The following is a 24,493-nucleotide window of genomic DNA, read 5'->3' as shown; positions in this document are numbered from 1 at the left end:
ATATAAATAGCGGGCACGTGCTATACCCAGTGTCATTTTGAGAGTGCAGGCAGAGAGTGACCATGTATGAATGCAATGACTAGTTTATATATAAGTTATCTAAGTTAAAGTTAATAAGCTTCTATTGTAATGTGTTTGTACATAATAAAGCTGATTGAACAGAACCCACAAAGACTTGTTCATTGTCTATGGGCAAGGACAGCAACAATATAAAACTGTAAATAAAATATGACAGGACATTACCTCCTTAGAGGTTATTAGGCAATGAGTTTCATTTTCATCCTTGATGGTCTATGTCTGACTTTGCAACAGAAATACAAAAAAAGCCAATGATATAAACATAGGTGCAGCAATGGAGGATGGAACACAGAGTCATAATTAGAAACACACTCATCTTCCATTTTCTCTTTTATTCCCTTAGCAAATAGTATCCATAACTGATCAAATACTGCGTGTTTTTTTAATTTAAATTAAGACCACAGTAGCCTACTGATACAAGGTTATCCTGTTTTTCCACCTAAGAAATGACTTACAGCTTCAGAGCAGTCCTAGTTCAATTCTGATTGTTTCTTAAACACAAACTTGTCTTTGCTTGGATCTTGGCTCATTAGCAGCAGTAAAAAAGAACTGCCTGCTCACACCCTTGCTCTCCCCCTCTCCCTTCACTGTTTATTACCTTAAGCCAATCCCAAAGTTAATAAATATTACCTGTGGCAGGCATCATTTTTAAAACTACAACCACCCTTTGAGCACTTTATGCTCAGCCCTGCCATTAAACTTACTAAAACTGCTTGAACTGGGGCACAGCTAACTGATAGTTTGTGGAAATAAAGGGTACCTACCTGAGTCTCCACATTCAGTATCATATGTTCTTATATCAGTTTACTCTGTTACCTGATTGTTTCCAGCCCCCTCATAAGAGCAACTAACAGGGTCTCTGCCCGCTTCGCTCCCCACCCTGCCCCCAATTTCCACCTGCCCCCAGTGGACCTACCTTTATTACACACACAAACCCCTCCCATATTTCCAACAACCAATCACGGCACTAAACCTAACACTACCTCCTCCATCTTCCCATTACTATCCCTCCTCCTCAGCTAACATGTATAAACATACCATACCTATGCTCACTGCATGCACTCTTCTTGCATATCTTACATCCTACCAAAACACCATCATTCCCCCACTCAACCACTACCACTGTACTACTACTCACACCTCCACTCATGTCTCACTCTCACTCAGCTCCCCTCCCACCAACTCAAGAATCATCCCCATGCACCCCCCACATATTCTATCAACTATATTACTCAAACAAAAAGCATCCTTACAACTTAACATAGTAACCCTCCCACCATACCTATTACCCACAGAGCACAACCATAAAGTTTTCCTAATAAACAAACGCATTCAAAAACTGAGAAAACTAATAACCTCATGCATATCAAAACTAGCCCTAACTGGAGACATCCACCCCAACCCTGGCCCCACCATCTTCAACCCCACTCCACATAATCAGACTAGAAACCACAACTTCTCCCAAATCACAGCCAATAGAAAGCCAAGTGACCTCCTTCTACTAAGCCTAAATATTAGAAGTATATCCAACAAGGTCCATGAACTCCATGCCATCATAGACTTGTCGTCCCCCAAATATAGCCATCTTGACAGAAACCTGGCTAAAACCTCATATTACCAGTGAGCAAATCCTCCCTAACGGTTACGGCATACTAAGAGTAGCCCGGCTAAACAAAAAAGGAGGCGGTATAGCTATAATATTTAAACAGCATCTAAACATCTATATCTTAAAATCATCAGCTCCACAAATAGGCAATGAAGAAATAATATATACCAACCTCAAAGTAAACCAAAATACAACCATCAACATAATTGGATACTACTTCCCACCTGGCCAAAACATCCCTCCACTAGAAAACTTCCTCAGCTGGACTACCCACCATCTCCCCCAAGAAACTATAACTTTAGGTGATTTCAATATTGACTGGCAATCCTGTTCTGGCAACCATCCAACCCATCATCTAAACCTTCATGGCTTCACCCAACTAGTCCAGTCACCAACCAAGATAAATAAAAACTCCAACAAGCACACTACCCTGGACTGGATCCTAGTCAATAAGAGCCCGCAGTCATATATAGCAGGCTGCTTATCGGATAGCCTCAGTGATCACTCCCCAACATTCCTACTCAAAAAACACCTATACGAAGTTAAACCTATCATCTACCGTCAAATACATAAACAACTAAACTTTAACCCACTCACATTCATCTCATCCCTCAAAGAATGTGACTGGCCTACTCTAAAGTACCTCATTTCTGATGACGCAGTTGAATTTTTTAATACTACCTTCCTGAGCATCCTTAATTACCACGCCCCCATAAGACTTTCCATAACCAAAGCACAACCCTCCCCATGGCTACAGAAAACCACTAAGTCAGAAATGAAAAACAGGGGTAAAGCCTGGGAGCACTGGTGCAAAACCAAAACCCCTTCAACTAGACAGAAATTCCTAGAACTACGCAATAGAGTCAAAAAGCTAATAAAACAGGACAGAATTCAATACTACCAGTCTGCCCTAGAAAACTCCCAACACAATCCCAAACAATTCTGGTCCTCCATAAACTCCATCCTCCACCCAGGTAAAGTCAGTACTCCTCCTAACATCCCTCACTCCTCCAAAAATATTGCTACCTCATTCAACACACACTTCACACAAACCATACTATCACTAGCTATACAACACAACCCCCCTCCAACCCACACCTTCAACTAGTAATCTCCCCACTGTCTTCTCTTTTTCTCCTGTTCCTACTTCCAACATAAAAAAAAACTCTTAACTAAACCTAAGCCCACTAAACTTAAGCCTACCAAATTAGCAGCAGACAACCTCCCAAGTGAATACCTACAAATCGCAGCTGATGCTCTAGCCTACCCAGTATCCATCTTGATTAACTGATCTCTGTCAGAAAGTTACGTTCCCACACTATGGAAAGTATCACATATAATTCCACCCCATAGCTATTCTCTCTCCACTCTTCAAAATACTAGAGAGATGCATTCACTCTCAGGTCTCAGACTACCTCCTTACTAACAACCTCCTTGGGTGGCACAGTGGTACAGTGGTTAACATTGTCACCTCACAGCAAGAGGTTCTCCAGTTTGATTCTCGGCTGGGGTGCCTTCTGTGTGGAGTTTGCATGTTCTCCCTGTGTTCGTGTGGGTTTCCTCTGGGTACTCCGGTTTCCTCCCACATTCCAAAGACATGCATCTGGAGCATTTCTCCCCAGGCCTCCACTGAAAACAGGCTCTGTGGAACCTAGTCGGACTTTCCCGGTCAACAAATGATAAATAAAAAAATAATAAATAATAAATTCCTCTCCACAAAGGTGGCCCCTCCACAGAACTAACCAATTACCACCCCATAGCTATTCTCTCTCCACTCTTCAAAATACTAGAGAGATGCATTCACTCTCAGGTCTCAGACTACCTCCTTACTAACAACCTCCTTTTCAATACTCAGCATGGTTTCCGACCAAACCATAGCACCACCACTGCCATACTCTCCTTTACTAATGCTATCCTTCAGCATAATAACAATGGCTATCTCTCCTCTGCTACTTTCCTAGACATATCTAAAGCATTTGACATGGTTCCACACAACCAACTCATCTCTGTCCTCAATAACCTATTCTCTCAATCAGTCACCAACTGGTTTCAGAGTTACCTATCTGACTGCCAACAATCCGTTGTATGGTAGAATGACATATTTCCCCAACTACCTGTCTCTATTGGGGTTCCCCAAGGATCCATCCTTGGACCCCTACTCTTCTCTATTTACACCAATAATCTAGCCTCTGCCACCAAACATGGCACACTCATACAATATGCAGATAACTCAACCATCATCTGCTCAGCCAAGTCCCTATCCAAGCTGCAAACAGTCACACAGGAAGCCGTTTCTTCTGTTGGAACTTGGTTATCCGATGCCCAGTTAATACTCAACCCAAACAAAACTAAATTACTCATCTTCCAAGCCACCAAACATACTCAAAACAACTCTCACTTTAACATCACAGAAAAAGACAACACCACTATACACCCAAGAGAACACATCAAATTGCTAGGAGTGGAAATAGACAATAAACTAAAATTTCACATTCACATATCCATGACCATAAAAAAAGTCCACAAAAAACTAGGAGCGTTATACAGAAATAAGTAACTTCTCACCAAAGCAGCAACAATTTCAGTAGCAAATTCTCATGTTATATCCACCCTACTTTATGCCTCTCCAATATATACCAACCTAAGGCAATGCGATCTAAACAAGCTCGAGACCTGCTACAACAAAATCACCAAATTTGCCACAGGGGCATCCTACCATAGTCACCACTATCTCTCACGTGCTGAACTGGGCTGGTTTGAACTCCCTCACCTCCTTCAATGGTATCAACTCGCACTCACCCATAAACTAGCAAATCATCCACTAAAGGTCCCATCCTTCCAGAATCTACTCCAACCCTATCGCACCACTAGACCACTAAAATCCAGCAACAAAAATAACTTAAAGGTCACTAAAGCCAATAACTTTGCTGGAGAAGCACTATTCTCTTGAGCCATAGCCAAATTATGGAACTCCCTCCCACCCACAATTACCTCTGTACCATCATGTACCCACTTCAAATCTTTACTTAAAGTGCACCTAAAAACATGCTGGCTATGCCCTTGCAACTCCCCCTCTAATATCGCCCACCCCATCCACCCACAACCTTTCTTTCCACCCCACTAACTACCTTGATTACAGCAAGCTCGGATGCTCATAAGCCTAACTACTTATTATACAGCGGGAACTTCTTATTGTAATAATTGTTAATGTCTGTTAAGTACTTCACAGATGATAAAGATTCTAGTTGTCTACTGATGTACTATGTTCTTCATCTGTAACTATGTTTGTAATTTTTAATTGCTATTTTGATCAAATTGTTAATTGCTATGTAAATCCAATTTAACTACTGTCTGTATATTTTAACTGTGGAGCTTTTCTCCCTGGGCCTCCACTGAAAATGGACCTACATCCATTCGGACACTCCTGGTCAACAAATGTAAATAAATAAATAAATAAATAAAATTGTAGAGAGAGCTGAGGTCCAGTACAGACAAATCCAAGCACTGCACTTGGGCTACTATAATACTGGTGTGAAGTCTTAGCCTGAAGGTGAATTGATGGTGACAGACCAGGAAAAGGATCTGCGGTGTTCGCCACACCTGGATTGGGTCACTAGGGCCATAGAAAGAGGGCAGGGCAGCAACAAACAGAATACTGCATGCATCATCGGGATAGTTTCAAGAAGTAAAGAGGTCATACTTCCATTCTAAAGGGGCATTGTCAGAAATCATACAAGGAAAAGTGCATCAAGGCATTGGAAAGATTTCATATGAAGGTTACCAGAAAGATCTGAGGGATTGAAGAAGAGGAATCAGGGGCAGCTCATGCTATAGGACTGCAAGACAGCAGCCCCCCCACCTGTAGAAAGAAAGAAGAAAATAAAACAAATCGCAAGTCCCAGAACTCCACACATGCATGCTTGGAGTTCCTGGTGCTCACAGAACTCCAGACTGCTGTGTCAGAAAGTCCAGATAGGGGAGAAAGGCATCTCTTCCCTGCAGCCCAGAAGTCTGTGCAGTGACAGCCACATAAAACAGAAGGACACCAGACTGCATCATCTGCAGGCTGAGCCTCTAGCCTACTCTCACAGGGAAACCAATCAGCCAGGAGAACTGAAAACCAGCCATTAGCGTGCACAGGCTGAGGAGACTGCTTACTGTGTAGCCACTGGGACCAACCAGGGAGGCTGTGTGTGTGGACCCTGGGACCAACCAAGGAGACTGTGTGTGAACCCTGGGACCAACCAAGGAGACTGTGTGTGTGTGTGGACCCAGGGACCAACCAAGGTGACTGTGCGTGTGTGGACCCTGGGACCAACCAAGATGGTGTGTGTGCATAATGCCCCACTTGCTATATACTGGTGAATAGAGAACACATGGTGGTAGGTAGAGAAAACCTCAGGCTTGAACCCTGTACCTTTGATGCAGGTGGCAAGGGCCTGAATTCCCTCCCCACCACTATTTGTAAAGAATTTGCAGATTTTTGCCTCATATTTGTTATGTTCCTCATAAAATCTGTGGTTTATGTATGTTTGTTTTTCCTTGCCTAGTCAGTAGTGCAGTAGTGCACTGGTAGCATTGTTGCCTGACTGCTGCAGGTTCTTTGGTTTGATTCTTGGCTGGGGTGTCTTCTGTGTGGAGTCTTTATGTTCTCCCATCTTGCAAAGACATGTATCTGGAGTGTTTCTCCCTGGATCTCTGCTGAAAATGATCTTTTGTTCCAAGTCAGACTTTCCTGGTTAACAAATGTTAAATAAATAAAAATAACAGGCATTTGAATTTCAGACTTCATATTCTTCAGAAAGTACATGGTAACACAAAACCTTTTATTCAAGTAATTTTCTAAGTTTATAACATGAATATTTGACATTTGTCCCTATTTTTGGGACTGTATCTCCCCATTATTGGCTTCATCCAGATTTTTTGTGCTAAGTTTGAGAGCTATGGTGAGAACTGAATTTGCTGAATATGTTTGGGGGCTGTATTCCCCCATTATTGGCTTTGTTCAGGTGTTTTGTGCTAAGAGGTTGACAGCTATGGTAAGAACTGAATTCCCTAAATGGTAGCCATTTACATTTCAGTCTTCTTCTCTTTCACAAAACAGCTGAGTTGGCATAGTGGTATGCTGCTCTGACTGTTTTGCACAGGGTCCTGGGTTTATGAGTTGGCAGTGCAATGTATGGTGATAACACAGCATTTTATTCTAGCAACTTCCCAACATTATACAAGCAATGTTTAAAATGTGTCCCTGGTTTTTGGGCTTTTGTCCCCCCCAAATAAATGTTGGCTTTTTCCAGATTTCTTGTGCTGCAAAGTTCAGAGATACAGCTGAGTGTCAAGTAGATTTTACAAGGAGCTGAGAGCTGCAGGGGAACAAATGTTTAGTGCTGTTAATGCTCAGTCTGCTTGCATTGTCAATAGCACAACAGGTAATTCACTTGCTTTTGATGCAGAAGGCTATGGGTTCTACTCCAACAATAGGTAGATGCATTGTTGGTACTGTACTGTGTTGTCAAAGGGGTGGATGCTGTAGTCCTTTTTGATGAAGATATCTAGTAACTATAAACCTGTTATCAGTTTGCCATCCATTCCCTATTGCGATATTACTAGCTTATCATATTCTTAATGCAACATAGACAATTTATTCCTCAAGGGCAATAGGCACTTTATTTGTAGATGAAACAATTAAATAAAAGGCATTTGCTAGGAGAAACCTCTTTATTAGTTACAGATTTCTTTAATGTGGAATTATTTAGATGACTTTTACTTCTTCAGAGATTGTGCGTATTTACTGATACTGGTGGACTGTAGAAGTTTGAGTAGACTTTTATGATGGAAATGTTCTGAATTGGGTAGTTTTGTCATTTTTGGTGCATGCATTTTGTTTCATTGTTTACTGGAAAAATATTCAAAACAATAAATTTAAAATGCCGTCTAACAACTGTTCTGTATTGTATAAGGAATATAATTTAATACAATCAGGAAGGTGTATCAAAGAGCACGTGTATGTTTTATGTTCAAGGGGCCTATGATTTGAAAACAGTCCAAAGTTAATCTTTATCTGTCACTGGCAAAAGGTATTTTCTTTAAATGTTGGTTTCAATGCTGTTTTAATGAATGTGAGTTTCAAGGGCAGAGAAGTTTTAATGCTAAGTCTATTTTCATTGTGAGGCTGCATTGCTTTGTTTAGCAGATATCTATTAATGTTTGTGCTGTGAAATGCAAAATAAAACTTTCAAATGAAATCCAAATCATCACAGAAGTAAAGCAGTATGCACATTACAGTGTTTGTGGTAAATGGGGTGAAATAACCAAGGAATGGGACAAATGGAATGGCTGCAGGGGGAAGGCTCCATTCGACCATGAGTTTGTGAGGGGGGAAGGGCAGCAAACTCAAAGACAGCCCCAGCTGAACTATACCTCTCAACTGTCCAGATTTTTGCAGACTGAATAGATTTTTGCTTCTTATTTTTGGTTTGTTCCTCATAAAATTTGTGGTTTTCTGGCAAATCATTTAGGAATTAAGTCACTAAATAATGACAGACATTGAGTTTTAGACATCATAATCTTCAGAAAAATGCATGCTAAAGCAAGACCTGTTATTCTATCAACTGTCTTAAGTTTAAACAAGAGCAATTTTTTGTACTGTTTGTATGTTCCCCCAATATATTTGGCCTTGTCCAGATTTCCTGCATTAAGAGGTTGAGAGGTATGTGCAAATAAATCACTTTATAAAATTAGGAATATCCAAACCTCTCAACTGCTCCCAATTTTGGCTCAAAATGTTGCTCTCCCCCTAATAATCCCTCCGCAAAATGGGAATTTTGGAAGAAAACGTGAAGGGTTTACAATTATAAATAACTGTAATGATTAGAGTTATAGATTACTTTTATTTCAGAAATGCATGTAGATGCTCTTATTTTGTCAGCTGCTCAAGTTAACAGTACTAATATTAAAAAGGTGTCCCTTCTTTGATAGATTCCCAGCTGCATTGTGTGGCAGTTTTATATTTTTGCATCACATTATTGGTCCGTTTTTCATAAAATTGTGTTTTTTCTGGCAAATTAGTGGCAAATCATTAAATACTGAAGTTAGAAAATAATGGCAGACATTTTAGTTTCAGATTTCATACCCTTCAGAAAATTCATACTAATGCAAGACCTACTACTATTCTATTATCCTTCTAAGTTTATAAGAGCAATATTTAAATGCTTTTCTTATTTTGAGCCTGTGCTCACTTCTATATATGTCTTTGTCCAGATTTATTGCCATGAGTTTGAGAAGTATGTGTCAGAGCCATCACCATCAGCCAGAGACATTTCAAATTGTGACATACTTGTTGAACCCCACTCCCCATTGTAGTGGCTCTGGATGCATCCAAACAAGGCAAGGAGCAGTTATGCAGTGTAAGTGTGCAGAGTATTCCCCCATCCAAAGTAGACCACAAGTATGACCATAGCTTTTCATCTGTCTTTGATCTTGCAGAATGTTCTAGTTTTCTATCATGTTTTTATACTGTTGATTTATGCTTCTTATTATTCAGAAAATGCATGCTGTCGCAGTGCCCTGTTGCTCTGTGTTTAAGTAGCAATGCTTTAATGACCATCAGGTAAGCTTGTTGGAGACTGTAAGATGCAAGTAAGCTTTAATAAGCATACTGTTAAAGAATTACCAGCATTGAAAGCCTTTTTGTTGTTGCCATGCAGAGAATATTTACATAATTAGATAATGTATAAGCCTTAGGTATTCACTAAATATTTTTTTTATTATTTCAAATAAGATGTCTTAAACATTACATGAAATAAAGATAAATAACATATTTACAATTCTAAAACATTACTAACTTCAAACCATTATATAACTATTTACATTGGTGTCTATGCAAATAACATTGAAATTCTATATTATATAAAGTTAGAAACATAAGATGATATATCTTCTTCGATATTTTCAAGTATTTCCAGTACTTTCATCCAAGAGTAATAGTAAGAAGTAGATCTTTCAGTTCTGTTCTTCACTGTTAATATTTCCATGTGAGCAACTGTTGTTGTTAAAGTCTCAAATTCCTTGAACGTAGGCGAAGCCTCATTTTTCCAGTGTATAGTTATGATTTTACGTGAAATTGCCAATAGTGACCATAGGATTTTAGTGTCTTTTTTGGTACACAGTTTGGAATAGGAGAGTTGAATAAAATTAAAGACTTTGTTAATTGAAAATTATCATTATAAACAGTCTGAAAAAAATAATTAATGGATTTCCAGTACATATTGAGACATATACATTCATAAAAACATGCTGCCAATCTGCTTTTATCTTGGTATGGCATCTCCAACATTGATCTTCAATAGAATACATTTTGGCTAACCTATGTGGTGTATAGAAACTTCTGTGTAGATATCTCCAAGTGAATAATTGCCAGTATTTTGATAATGTAGAAAATTTGGAAGATTTTAGAATATTACTTGTTCTTCTTCAACTGGAGGATGGTTGTTTATTAAAGTATAATAATCCCAGTATGATTTTTCATGATAGTTTTTTGTTTTTTTAACAATTTTATAGATATTAGACAAATAACCTGTACCCTGATAAGGCTGTTTTGTGATAAGAATAAGGTATTCAATGAGTTTTGGAGCTTCGTGTCTAACTGAAGGTTGCATTTGTTCTATTTTATTTATAAGAAAATGCCTTAGATTTTGTAAAAACAGCCAATTGTCTTTATTTATATTATAATTATAAATTATCTGTTCCTTTGTTAGAATTTTCCCTTTCTCTATAAGTTGATGCCAAAGAGTAATGTTTCTTCTTTAAGTATATTTATTTTAGATATTTGGAATGTATCTAGAATATTTGGTGTAAAAGCTATAGGAAAATAAGAAAAATCCAAGAATTAATATTTGGTATTTTGTTTATATATGTTCTGAACACTGAAAGTGTAGAACTTACATAGTTTGATGGCAATTTATTAATATTATTCCTTTTCCCTAAAAAATAGTCTTTTAACATCCATATAAGGGGTGATGGTATTACTGTTAAGTTGTCTTGTATGTGATTATAATTGATTTCTATGTAAATCTGCTCATGGGCTTGTTTCCATATAGGTGTGTATGAATTATTTAACCATAGTGTTATGTTTTTAATAACAGATGAGGTAATATATAAATCAATATCCGTAAATTAATTCCACCATCTTCCCAATCTGGCAAATGTTTATTTAAGGCTATACGGGGTTTATTTGGAAACCACAGAAAATTTAAAATTAGTTTATTGTATCTTTGAATAATATATTTGGGAGATGACAATGAAAATTTTGTATTAAGTATATTTTGGGAAATATGATTACTTTAATAAGATATAATCTGTCTGCTGTTGAAAAGATATATTTATTCCAGTAACCGATTGTTTGTTCTATTTTGTCTAGTATTTTATTATAGTTAAATATTAGAGAATCTGTTAATTCATTGAGTAGATTTATTCCCAGATATAATAATTTACTTTCTGTTACTATATATTTGGAAAATCTCTTGTTTATATTATTATTTTTTTTACAATTACAGGGCATAATTTTAGTTTTGTTTTCATTAAATTTTAAGCCTGAAATATTTTGAAATTTATTCATGGAGTTAAATAGAGCATTCAAAGACTCATTTGCATCTGAGAGAGATAATAGTATGTCATCAGCAAAGAGTTGGATTTTAAGGTTTAACATTTTATTAATACAAATGCCCTTTATGTTATTGTTTGATCTGATTTGATTTGCAAAGGGTTCTATGAGTAATGCAAATAACAATGGTGATAAAGGGCAACCTTGTTTAGTTCCCTTTTTTATTGTTATAGGGCCTGATCTATATGATCCCAGTTTAACATATGCAGTAGATTTTTCATATAGTATTTGGATAAGATTATTAAAATTAGAAGGAAAGTTATATTCTTTTAAAACTAGTGAAAGAAAGTTCCAGTTAACTTGAATCAAAAGCTTTATTAATATCTAATGAGATTACATTTAAATTTAGGACTTTATGTTTGCTATAATCTATTAATGTTAGTATTCTTTTAATATTATCTGAAGTATTTCTTCCTTTAATAAAACCTGTTTGATCTTTGTGAATTAAGAAAGGAAGAAAGTGTTTGATCCTATCTGTATATAGCCATAAACATCTTGTAGTCTATATTGAGTAATGATATTGGCCTATATGAGGAACACTGTTTCTCATCTTTATCTGGTTTGATAATTGGGGATATCAATGAATATTTCCAAGAGGGTGGTATATTCAAATCTTTATTGGCTATATCATATACTTTTAATAATAAAGATATGGCTTGATTGGGTATTAATTTATACATTTCTGGTAGCATATTGTCTGGGCCAGGTGCTTTATTTGTCTTGAGCTTTTAATTTGTGATTTTAATTCTGTCGTATTGATTGGTTTGTTTATAATGTCTATTTGTTCTTGTGTTAATTTAATATGAATATTGTTTTCTAAGTATTTTTTATATCCTTAGTAGGTGTATCTTGAGTATTTATGGAATTATCAATGTTAAATTGGAGTCTGAATGCTTCTAAAATATCATTTAGTTCCGTAACTCTTTTGTTAGTATTGGGAATAAATATTTCTTTTATTTGCTTAGATTTAATTATTTTTTGTTCTATTAGTTAAGTATCTCAGGTGTGCTGAATTAGTAGAGTATGAGTTTATTTTTATCTTTTCTAAGTTAATCATAATCTTATGGTGTAGCAATTCTGTATACTTCTTATTGATTTGTGTAAGTTCTTGAACTTGAGTAGCATTACCCTTTTGTATTTCCAGTTTCAATTTATCTGCTTTGTTTTGTAAGTCTAGCATATCTTTATTCCATAACTTCCTTTTATTTATGTACCAAGATAATATCTTCCCATATGTAACTGCTTTTAATGAATCCCAGACATATATTTCTGAAATATCTTCTGTGTAATTTATTTCTAGAAAGTTTTTGATTGTTTCTTCATAAAATTCTTTGAAATCTCTCAATTTTGTGATATAGGAAGGTATCCTAGTAATGGGATTTGAATAAAATGGTGTAAGCTCTATCTCAAAGACTATGGCATTATGATCAGATAAAGGACAATTTATGATTTTGACTTTGTCAATTTTTGTTATTAGGTCATTGGCAACATAGATTCTATCAATTCTAGAGTTAGTTTTATATCTATGAGAATAAAATGTGAAGATTAGTGAGTCTGGTTCTGCAAATTCATTTATATCTTTTAAATACAATGTATCTATAAATTTTGATAGTGCTTTAGAGATGGGTTGTTTTCTTCTTTTGGATTTAGAATCTGTATCTTTTTCATTCATTATACAGTTGAAGTCTCCTGCCAATATCAGGCTACCCTTAGTTAAATGAATTATCTCTTCAAAATGCTGTTTAACTGTTTTAATCCTAGTCCTGGGATCCAATATAGATTTACTAACGTATAGATTCTCTTATTTAACTCTTTTGAAACTAGACAAAACATACCTGATGTATCTTGATGAGTAGTAATTATTTTAGGTGTTATAGTTGAGTTGCAGTAGTATAGCTACTCCTCTTTTTTGTTTTGTATTGAGAGTTTATTAGTACTGTGTAATTATTAATATTTAAGTTGTTTATATCTCTATCTAATAAGTGTGTCTCTTGTAAAAAGACTATTTGTGGTTTATGTAAGTTTATGTACTTGAATAGGCTTCTCCTTTTATTACTATTATTTAGACCATTAACATTTATGGATAAACATTTCATTTCCTAGTTTTGAGTTTGTTTTATGTGTGAGTTTATGTAAATATTGTTTATTCTTAGTTCCATCTTGGATACAGAATTCAAAAGTTTTTCTTGTATGATTTTTGCATGTTTCTGAGTGACACCAAAGTGATAGAATAAAAAAAAAAAAACAAAGAACTTCCAAACTTGTAATTCTTAACCTTAAAAACCATTCCCTATTGCTATGAGGTAATATACCTCTTCGTTTGGTTAGTGAATCTAACCAAACAAACTTTCTACCCTCAGAAATAATATTTGGATCAGTTTCTCTTATCCTCTTAGTTTTAAATAAAGATAATTGAATAATATATTAAGATAATCTAATCAGCTAAATCATATACATATATTCTTTACTCATCTTATTGTAATTCAATAATACTTACTTCTAAGCAGGTTTCAAAAAGTACAAATATTTAGATTAAGGTAGTATCATTTCAAAATAATTTAGGGTATTAATAAACATCATGTTAAAATCTATAACTGTATATTTCATACATCTGTTGAAAACTATTTACTGACATTACTGTATAATACAGTACCATTGTTGTGCAATTGTTTTAGACTACTCAAGTCCGAAACCAGTGTTTAAATTAATATTTGCAAAGTCATATTGGAATAAAAACATGAATAGTTCTGAAACCACATCATATTTCATGTTTAACATAAACTGAAATGCGATACAATGTATAAGTATATTAATATTTCTTTAGTAGACATTAAATATGTTCCTCTGATTGCATTTTTCAGCTTTGCAATGACAATTCCCATGGCTGGAGACAACAAGATCACAATTTAGACAGCTCCCTTATCCAAGGGACCACTCATAATGTTGTTACCTGATTGAGTGTCTTGTTGCCAACACTTCCATCAACCCTCAGAGGGACCCTGCACAATGAAAACTGACACAGTACAGAGGTAAAACTGCAGCGCACTTGACCACACCCTCAAAGCAAACATCTATGTATATCACACATCAACTCCCACAGCTTAGACTGACACCCAACCAGTGAGTCTATCTGCTGACAACAAGTGCTGGAGATACAATCCTGACCTACTCAACACCAGTAATTCAATCCTATGACTGAACAAAAGTATACTGGAGAACACATCAAAACAATGGAAGCTGCCAAGATTCAAACCACCATGTACGAAAATATTACAGGCCAAAATTCCCAACCCATTTTGCAGCAAAGAGACAAAACGTATTCAAACCATGGGGTAACACCTTTACCACGTCAAAAGGTGTCCAAGAAGCTTGTTTTTCCTCCAACATCGGAGGACAGCCACGATGATCCATGCACTGCAAGAGTACCATTTTATCCTGGCAATTGCTTCACGTCTGTATATAGAAACATTTAATCCAAATCATTAACTGGCACCACAACAATATTTCTCAGAAAAGCTGTTTTACAGCCAATGACCAGACAGAACGCATCATTGAGAGGATACATTTATCAAATGTCGTGCCCCAGCCATAATACAAGTGTCTCCTCAAATCAATCCCCAACGAATCTACTGCCCACCAAACTTGCAGACCAATACTGGCATCCTTTCATGCAGTCACATTGAAACACAAAAATACAGGTCTGCTGATCAGGAACAACCAGGCTCTCAACTGCCAGACAACACACCCATCTGCAGAAAGGTCCAAGAATCATAGTTGCATTGTCAAGCATCCTTGTCCACACTAACAGTAACATGATATACCCGCATACACTAGTATTGTGTCATTCTTGATAATGTAAAAAGCCAGGCAATATTATAAGAAGGGTGAAGCCACAGCCAGGCAACATAACAAGAAGAGCACAGCTGCAGTCACCATTCAGATGAGCAAACGGGAACAGCATGAGCCATCTAAGGATGGATAGCCCGTTGAGAACCTGCTACAATGCATGCCCATAATGCATGGCAACCCAGTAACAAATTAGGGTGTGGGCTAAGCCTCTCCCCCTTCCACTCAAATCAGATCCAACACAATATGTGTGTAGAACACAGATGCTTCGACAAAGCCCAAAGCCACATGGGATATAAACATTGTATAATTGACACACCGGGTCAAATCCACTGTTGTTATGTTACTCATTATAGTTGCCTATACAATCATTGCTTCCACTTTCTCCATCTAGTATACCATACCGCCATCTAAATGTTTGATTTGCCAAATGCACATCCAACCTTCTTGTTGCATCCCACCTGCCCACCCGAGGGCATACTTTGGCAGCAGGACATCAGTAGTATTCTGCAGGAGCACCAGCGTGGGAAATGGCAACCCTCCCCAAAACAAACCTGTCAGTTGCTTGACATTTACTAGTTTCTTTAGAGAATTTGTAAAACAGCAGTGATTTTATTTGCTGATGATTAATTTCTGCTTTTTAAACTCTGCTGTATAAAACATAGTAACGGATAGCTAAAATGTCTGGAAATCTAAACTGATAGAAAGACAAGCAGATATATGTCCTTATCTATCAAGGTTCTAGAAGACATCAGTAGCCATAAACTGAAAGTGCTTCAAAAATAAATATCTGTGTATATTTATATGAACCTTTATATTATTTATGTTTCCTTAGAAGGAATTTAGGTTTCTGTATCTTTAAATGTGAACCTAGCTTATTTTCTGACTAGGCGTCAATTAGAAAGAGTCAGGGATGGCGTACACAAGTAAATGTGACAAGCAATAAGTAACTCAAGTTTCTAGTGATGTTTGTGGCTGTTAAATTGTCTCGAGAACCAAGCGGGAAAAGGTATGTGTTTTTCTTTTTCTTTTCCCTCCTCTTATTTGGTGACAAACTCATGTAGTGTGCACGCAAGCACTCTAGTTTACGGAGTAGTGTTCACAACTGTCAAACTTTGCATTTTAAACATGCTATGCCTTATTTCTCTACAAAAGAAAAGACAACAGGATATCTAAGCTAGTCACAAGCATCTTTCAACTCCGGATGTCTGGAGCCACAACACACATGACTTATAGCCTCAAAATATCACTTAAAACATATTTTTCACTGGACTATATCAGTATGTGCATATGGGTCAAAGGCAGAACATCTTTTAAGATTATTTAAAGTAGTCTTATGATACATCCTAACTGAAATACTTCATTTCAAAAGCAACACATTTCTGCCCAGCATTAGCGTTTATCCAAACAGGGACACTTTTAACTTATAAAAAGTAATACTATCAGGGATGTAACTAATAATAAGTTATATAGCAGCCATTACTATACCTATTAAGCAATATAACCATATACTGATTAAAATATTATAAGTTAATGAAGATTTTATAAAAAGAGAACAAATAAAAACAACAAAACACAAAGAGAAAATAAATAAATAAATAAATAAATAAACTATTTGGGAACATTATTATGCATTGATTACTCTGATTAAGAATATGAAAATAATAAATGGATAATAATGAAAAATAGAGTAATGTTTAAATTATGCTTAGTATATTGATGTGATTTGAGATAAATGTATTTACATTTATGCTAATTTTGACATTTAAAGTATAATTGAAAACAGTACCTGTTTCAGTGTAACTTGAAGACAGTAAGAACTTTTCTTTTGTTGTTAGTATTATTATTTAGATTTTACAGAATATAACATATGTAAGATTATTTGTCCTTTAGTTTTTTTTCTTTTGCTCAACAGTTTTACAATTATTTTCTTCAGCATTTCTCTTCAGTGTACTTATTGTCCAGTCCATAGATTCTTCATGTGTTAGGATGTTGTTGTTGGTAAGGTATTTTATTGCTGAATCTACTGTTTCAAAGATTTTTATTCCATTTGGTAGAAAAACTTTCAGTCTTGCTGGAAATAAAAGATGGACTTTCAGTTGCTTTTTCTTCAAGGTTTTTTATTGGTAGAAATTCTTTTCTTTTTGAAACCACCTTTGTAGAATAATCATTGTCAAATCTTATTAATGAATCATTGTATTTGATGGGAGAATTTGCCCAAGCATTTCTTAATATAAGATCTTTATCTTGTGTAGAAAAAAGTCTCACAATTATAGATCTCGGCTTGTTCTTACCGGAGAAGAAGCATTTCCAGAAGCTGCTAGTGATCTATGCCGTTCTATACCATATGAAAGAGCTTCAGGTATTTTTGTTACATCTGGTATCCAGGTGGTAAGAAAGTTTATCATATTGTCCTTTCAGATTTTTCTGGTAGACCATATATTCTAATATTATTTCTTCTTGTTCGGTTTTCCATATCATCAAGCTTTTCTAGTAAATATGTATTCTGTTGAAGTAAGAATTCAGTTTGTTGTTCTTCTATTTGGACTCTAGTGTCAATGTCACTTAATGACTGTTCAATAAGTGATATCTGTCCTTTCTGCTGTGTAAACATTTCTTGAAGCTGTTCCAGTTGTTGTGAGCACTTTTCTTTAAAAGTATCTATTTTATTGTCCATCTTGTCGATTTTTATTGTAAGTTCCTGTATATTTGTAATGAGAGACTGCAGGTCTTTTTTGAGAGAAGAGTCTTGTGCTGTATTCCTTAGATGACTCATGCTGTAAAGCTGATATTGGTGCTGATTTTCCAGTAATTAATTTGACAGGAATTATTCAAGTTCTGACAATAAAATTTTTCTTATAGATGCTCAGAGTTATTAGAAATAAGTTAGTAATAAAAATTTCTTCAAATTAAATATTATTTTGTAAAATTCCTGTCAGGAATTGTATTGAGGTAAGAGAGCTGAAATGAAGTGCAGCTATCAGTTCAGCATCCTAGCCACGCCCCCCAAGCCTTAGGTATTGAAATGCATATGACTATTTATAATAAAGGACAAGATTACAGTATTTTCAGAAGCTCATTACATTTGTTGGAGACTTGCAGTCATCTCTGCAGGCTTTACCCATAAACTAAACAGAATGCCAGTCTATCATGTGTGGTCCATAACTTGTGCAGTAATCCTTTAAGCAATTTATCTTGAGCTTGTTTTTTGTTTGCTGTTCGTTTTTTACTTTAATGTCTTCCCCATGAAAGAAGTAGATAGTTGTTATCAGGCAGCAGGTCTTTTTTGGATAAGAAACATTTTTACAAGTGGGGCTATCACAGAGATTGCTACTTTCAGCATGTTACTTGGTAATTTTATAAAGCTGAATATAAATTATAATTAGAACTGCAGTGCAAGGAGAAGTGGTTTGAGTTGAGTGCTGCTTGTTTTTTTATACTTGATTTTGACTGGCATTCCAGCAATGTATTTAAAAAGTAATTTATTTTTTCATGCCTCACAACCTTTGTGTTTCCATCTAGATATTAAGTAAGTTGTCATGTAGCCAATGCACAGAAATATTTTTTTCTACACTTCATTTTGTTTTGATTGGACTCTCATAATGATGGTTTGGCACCCATGGCAGAGTATTCAATTAAAGTTCCAGTTGTTGTGGTTTTGAACATAGCTCCACCCCTTTCTAGTTGACCACACCCCTCCCCATTGGCCCCACCCATTCAGCTATCTCCTGCAGCCCCCCTTTAATTTGAAGTCACCAGCCGCCACTGAGAGGAGTATGGACAGTGAATAAAGGAAAAACCTTTCTCACATGAAACCAGAAGGGGGGGTTGCAGATAGTGGTGGTGCACAAGAACATATCAGGGAGGTATAAAGGGGGGACATTTTAAATGGGAAGGAAATATGGGGAAGTAAGAGGTACAGGAATCAGATATTAAAGACTACCTTTTCTATGCATCTCTGAAAGCACTTTTTCAGAGAGAAAGGGTTGTAGACCAGTAGAATGGCCTACCAGAATGTATTGTGAGATGGGATCCACCATATTTCTTAAACTCTAAGTGCAAGAATTCAGGACAAAGACAGAAATAATAGGGGGATCAGTGGTCAAAAATCAGAGACAGATTTTAAATATTGCTCTTATAAACTTAGATGGCTGCTAGAATAGCAGTTTTCATCAGCATGCATTTCCTGAAGGACATAATTCTCAAGCTCAAATGTATGTCATTATTTAGTTACCTCAGTTCCCAATAATTTATAAAAAAAAAACAGGAACAGACCAAGAATATGAGGCAAAAAAAATGAACATTATGTAAATATTTGAACAGTTGAGATGTAAGGTGTCCACAAAGGCATTTTTGTATTTAAGGTGGCATAGAACATGTGGAAAAGTGGTAACGGAAAATGTAATGATGGACTGGAGGTAGAATAAGGCAGTGAAGTGGCAGAGCAGACAAGCGTATTGTATTCTTTTTCTGCCTTCAGGAGATTGATTTAATGGTAATGTACAATAAAGTACTGCTGTCTGATACTACAGCTATATAACTAATCTAATATTTGTTTTCATCCTATAATGAAGAAAAAAAAAATTCTGCCCACCCCAAAAATTCAGCAGGATTTTTTATTTCTTCAGGTACAGCCTTAATCTTCACAAAGATGGTTTATAATGGAATGCCTTAAAAGTCCAAAAACTTGTTTCCTAGCTAATGCTGCCTTCTAGTCTCTTCAAACAGCAACTCATTAGACTTCTAATTTGTGTATTTTGAATCCATTCATTTTGTAAACTAAAACTAATTCAGTCAGAAATACAGTACACAATATCAATTGTTTTTAGTCTAAAATCAGGTTTACAGAAATGGTCATCAAATAAATACATTTTGGGGGCAGCAGCATGTGATACATTTTTTTCTACTATTCTGTGTTGTAACTCTGTGATTAGCATCTAAAATCATAATGTTAACTAGATGCTAAGAAACTTTGTACTTTGAGTGTACTAAATACGTGTTATGTTCCCTTTGTACTTTAATGTATTTCATATTTATTCCATATTTTAGAAAAGAGTAGTGGAATTTTAAGTACTTTTTTCTGCATAATAATCCTATAATATTTTTTACTGTAGATTTATAATAGTTTTAGGGTCTGAATAATAATAATAATAATAATAATGTTTTTTTAATGTTGTATTTTTGATACTGCAAGTCTTATGGTTTACCTGATTAGAAGGGCATTGTTCCTTTGAAAATTTTGGATGACATAATTAGGGATGAATAACTGGTGTTAATCAAGGTTACTATGTAAGTTTGTGGTGTATGTAATAATTGTTCATTCTAATGAAGTCTTAGGAAAAAAGGACGAAAGTGCTTAATGAGTGAATAAAAGACGTAAGGATTTTATATGGTCTCCTTCAGTTCATTTATTACACTCTGCATCGTTACCGTTTTAGTTTGGTTTCTTAGTGACAGAGTGGTGGCTTGCTGGTTTTTGTTTTACCAGTGTCTCTATTAGATAGCATAAGACTGACTTATGTACAACTGCAATCTGCATATTGTGTCAATTGTGTATGACTCCTGGTCAAAATTACACAAACAATAAGGGAAACAAGGCTGAAAGGTACTGCTCATCTATACCAGATAACAAAATGTAATTAAAAGAAAATAGCGCTAGGAGTGATTCAAGCAGGATGGTAGATGCATTTTGACTTGATTCTGAAATAGAACAGATTGAAAAATATCTTAAGAGAGGATACATTTTCTGCAAAATATATGCAAATGGAATTCTGTGTCTATTTAGATCATAGTTTTTTTTACTGAACATGGACAATAAGCATGGCACTTTGTGAAATATTATAAATACTTATATTCTGCAAAATGTTTAAGGTAATTATACTGACATAAGCAACAATGCTGGACAATAACAATCAGCAACACCTGCTGTTAATTTTAAAACATATGTAACTGATACTACTAATTTCTGTGTCTAATGTTACTGTATAGCTTCTGTGGCACCACAGGTTTTTGTTTCACTTCTCCCTGTAACTATATCACTGTGAGCTACATTGCTGTCCCACACTTGACAGTAATAATCAGCTTCGTCCTCTGTCTGGACCCCTGTGATGGTAACCTTTGCTGTGTTACTGGAGCTGTCAGCACCAGAACCAGAGAACCGTTCTGGAATTCCTGAGGCTCTGCTACTATCTTTATAGATGAGAAGGCGAGGGGCTTTTCCTGCCTTCTGCTGGTACCAGTGTACATACTTGTTGCTAATGCCTTCACTGCCGGTACATGGGAGTGTGACTGTGTCCCCAGATGAAGATGTAACTGACGAAGGCTGATTCAAAGTCAGTGCATTCACACCTAGAAATGAAAAATATGAGAAAGAAAAGTGGAAAAGAGTTGCATGAATCAAAGAAACATAAACAGTAGAATACGGAATGCCTTGAAAAACAAGTTTTGTAAGTTAGAGTAGAAGAGGATTAAAACTCACATTTTAAAAATATTATCATCAATGTGATTGTGGCAGGAAACCAAGACATGATGTATTTCCTTACAAACGCTGCTTTCAGTGTTATACTTTCTAATAAGTTCTGAATGAGAATATATACTGAAAAATCTTTTGTGCCCCTGAGACCCCCTGTCATATGTAAATCTGCTTTCCTGTTGTTACTGCAGGGTCTCTGACGAAGATGACATCATGTGTTAGATCTCCTCCCAGAATTTCATAGGGTAACAATCTAAGACAGTTTGAGTGAAACATGATTCTTGGTAGCTGATATTTTCTAACTCATTTATATTTATTTTAGCTGGTGGATACTTTGCAGTCTGATAATATCATTCATCCTAGTAGTTGATCCAGTGCAGTATATCTTGTTTTCATTAGACTCTTTTTTAATTTTTTTTTTTTGGGTCACTACGTTTAAAAGTAAAACAAAGACTCCACATGATACTTACTTTTTTTCTTTTGATTGCAGAGGCTCTAGGCTGATTAAGTGAAGAATAAAATCTGTAAGAGAGATACTTCCATCATCAAAAGAATTAGAAACTGAGTTGTATATTGATTTACTGCACTGCCCACAACTCATTTATACTGAGAGATAAGTTAAGGGCATCCTGTAACAAGACATTGGCCCTGACTTACTGGCAATGCTACTTCAAATTGAGGAATTCTTGGGAAAAATAAATGTTCTAATGAATCTTAATTGTCATTTCAGATGAAGAGAACAGGTTTCCCTTTGTACCTCTAAAAAACAAAGTTTCCCTTTGTAGCCCTAAAAAACAACTATGTGTGTGTGTGTGTGTGTGTGTGTGTGTGTGTGTGTGTGTGTGTGTGTGTGTGTGTGTGTGTGTGCTCGTGTGTGTGTGTGTGTGTGTGTGTGTGTGTGTGTGTGTGTGTGTGTGTGTGTGTGTGTGTGTGTGTCTGCGGGCATGCACACGTGTATATGCATGAGTTTCTGTGAATATATTGTGTGTGAGTATGTGCATGTGTGTGTGTATGTCTGTGTGGGTGTATCTATGTGTGTAGTTGCGTATGCAAGTGCATCCTAAGATATATTATTGCATGTTTCAGAATAATCTGCTGTGGTTTGTGCCCTACTGTGAGGCAAAATATGCTCTGCTCTGCTCCCATGCAACCTTGTACCGGATTAAGCAGGTAACCAGAGGATAAATAGAATGAACAAACGAATAATTGTTACTTCATTTTAACATTTAGGAACAATGAGTTTCATCTTCATCCTTGATACTCTATGTCTGACTTTGCAACAGAAATACAAAAAAAGCTGATGACACAAACATAGGTGCTGCAGTGCAGGATGGAACACAGAGTTTATAAAATAATTAGGAAAGGATGTTTAAGTGAAGAGAGAGAGAGTGCTGACAGCTGAGGTCCAATACACATTTATTTATTTTATTTATTTATTATTTATTTTACATTTGTTGACCGGGATCGTCCGACTGGATACATGTCCATTTTCAGCGGGGGCCCGGGGAGAAAAGCTCCACAATGACAGAAGGTTACATACATGTTACAATATTACATATTATTACATTTAGTAGTGCAGTTAAGGAGAAAGATATACAGTATATATCATAACAAAAACAGTCTAGCAATAGCTATCACAAAAAATACAACAGTTCCTATGCAAATTTTATAAAGCATTTTAGGTTAAAGGACAATAGCAGCCTTTGAGCTTGAATACTATACAATGTTCTGGTTTAAGGTTATAGGTTCCTACCCTAGGTTGTCTTTTTAACAGAGGTTTAAGGGTTACAGATATGGTCAGAGATTGGACAAGGAAAAATTGTGTTCGGTCTTTTGAAGATAAAAGTTAAGTTGTTAAGCTAGGATAAGTATGGGGAGAAAAGAGATCTAGGTTAAGTGAGGAGAGCTAATCTGGGTTAGAGCATTGGCAAAGCCAATGTGACTTAAAATGGAGTTTTAGTTTCTTTTTGAATTGGTCCAGGGACGTAGTAAGAGTGAGGTTACAGGGGAGGGAATTCCATATTTTTCCAATGGCATTGGCAAACAGAGAGTCACCCCCTGAGTTATAGGATTTGATTGTTTGGACAAGTTGCCTATTTGATGAGCGAAGACAGCTTAGATTGGAATAAGGAAGAATTAAATTTTTCAGTGCAGGAGTGTTATCAGGTTGTTTGAGAGTTTTAAAAGCTTCTATGAGTTGGTTCATCTGGAGAAGGTTAGGTAGTTCTATCCAGCCTAGGTTTTTTAGGTTAGTGCACATAAATCCAAGTACTGCACATGGGCTACTTTAATACTGGTGCGGTCTTAGCTTGAAGGTGAATTGATAGTGACAGACCAGGGAAAGGATCGGGGGTGTTGGTCACACCTGGATGAGGTCACTAGGGTCATAGAAAGAGGGCAGGCAGCAGCAAACAGAATACTGCATGCATCATCGAGAATAGTTTCTAGAAGTAAAGAGATCATACTTCAATGCTAAAGGGCCATTGTCAGAAGCCATACAAGGAAAAGTGCATGAAGGCATTAAAGGGAATTTGTACAAAGGCTGCCAGAAACATCTGGGTCATTGAAGGAGAGGAATATGGCCAGTAGCTAAAGGAAGAACCATTCTCACCTGAGACCAGAAGGGTGGAGATTGCAGGGAGTGGGATGTGGTGCACAAGAACATGTCAGGGAGGTGTAAAGGGGGGGGCATTTTAAATAGGAAAGAAACAGGGGGAAGTAGGAGGTACAGGAATCAGACAGTAAAGACTACCTTCTCTATGTATCTTTGAAAGCTCTTTTTCAGAGAGAAAGATTTGTGGACTGGTAGAATGACCTACTAGAATGGGTT

At 36.1% G+C, this 24,493-nt stretch overlaps 1 protein-coding gene across 1 annotated transcript in view; it reads right to left on the bottom strand.

Moving 5' to 3' along the window:
- The window catches only part of LOC122800332 (immunoglobulin lambda-1 light chain-like), a 42,996-nt gene extending 21,262 nt beyond the window's left edge, over positions 1-21,734 (bottom strand). The window contains exons 1-2 of the mRNA XM_044069783.1: positions 21,670-21,734; positions 21,173-21,539 (exon numbers count right to left, since the gene is read on the bottom strand). Of these exons, the coding sequence (XP_043925718.1) occupies positions 21,173-21,539; positions 21,670-21,718 (416 nt within the window). The 5' untranslated portion in view covers positions 21,719-21,734. The remainder of the gene's footprint in view (positions 1-21,172; positions 21,540-21,669) is intronic.
- Positions 21,735-24,493: the final 2,759 nt, after the last annotated feature.

Source organism: Protopterus annectens, chromosome 4.part0 (genome assembly GCF_019279795.1).
Source record: "Protopterus annectens isolate FY-2018-M chromosome 4.part0, PAN1.0, whole genome shotgun sequence".
Taxonomy (NCBI): Eukaryota; Metazoa; Chordata; order Ceratodontiformes; family Protopteridae; genus Protopterus; species Protopterus annectens.
This window is presented reverse-complemented; position numbering and strand designations above follow the sequence as displayed.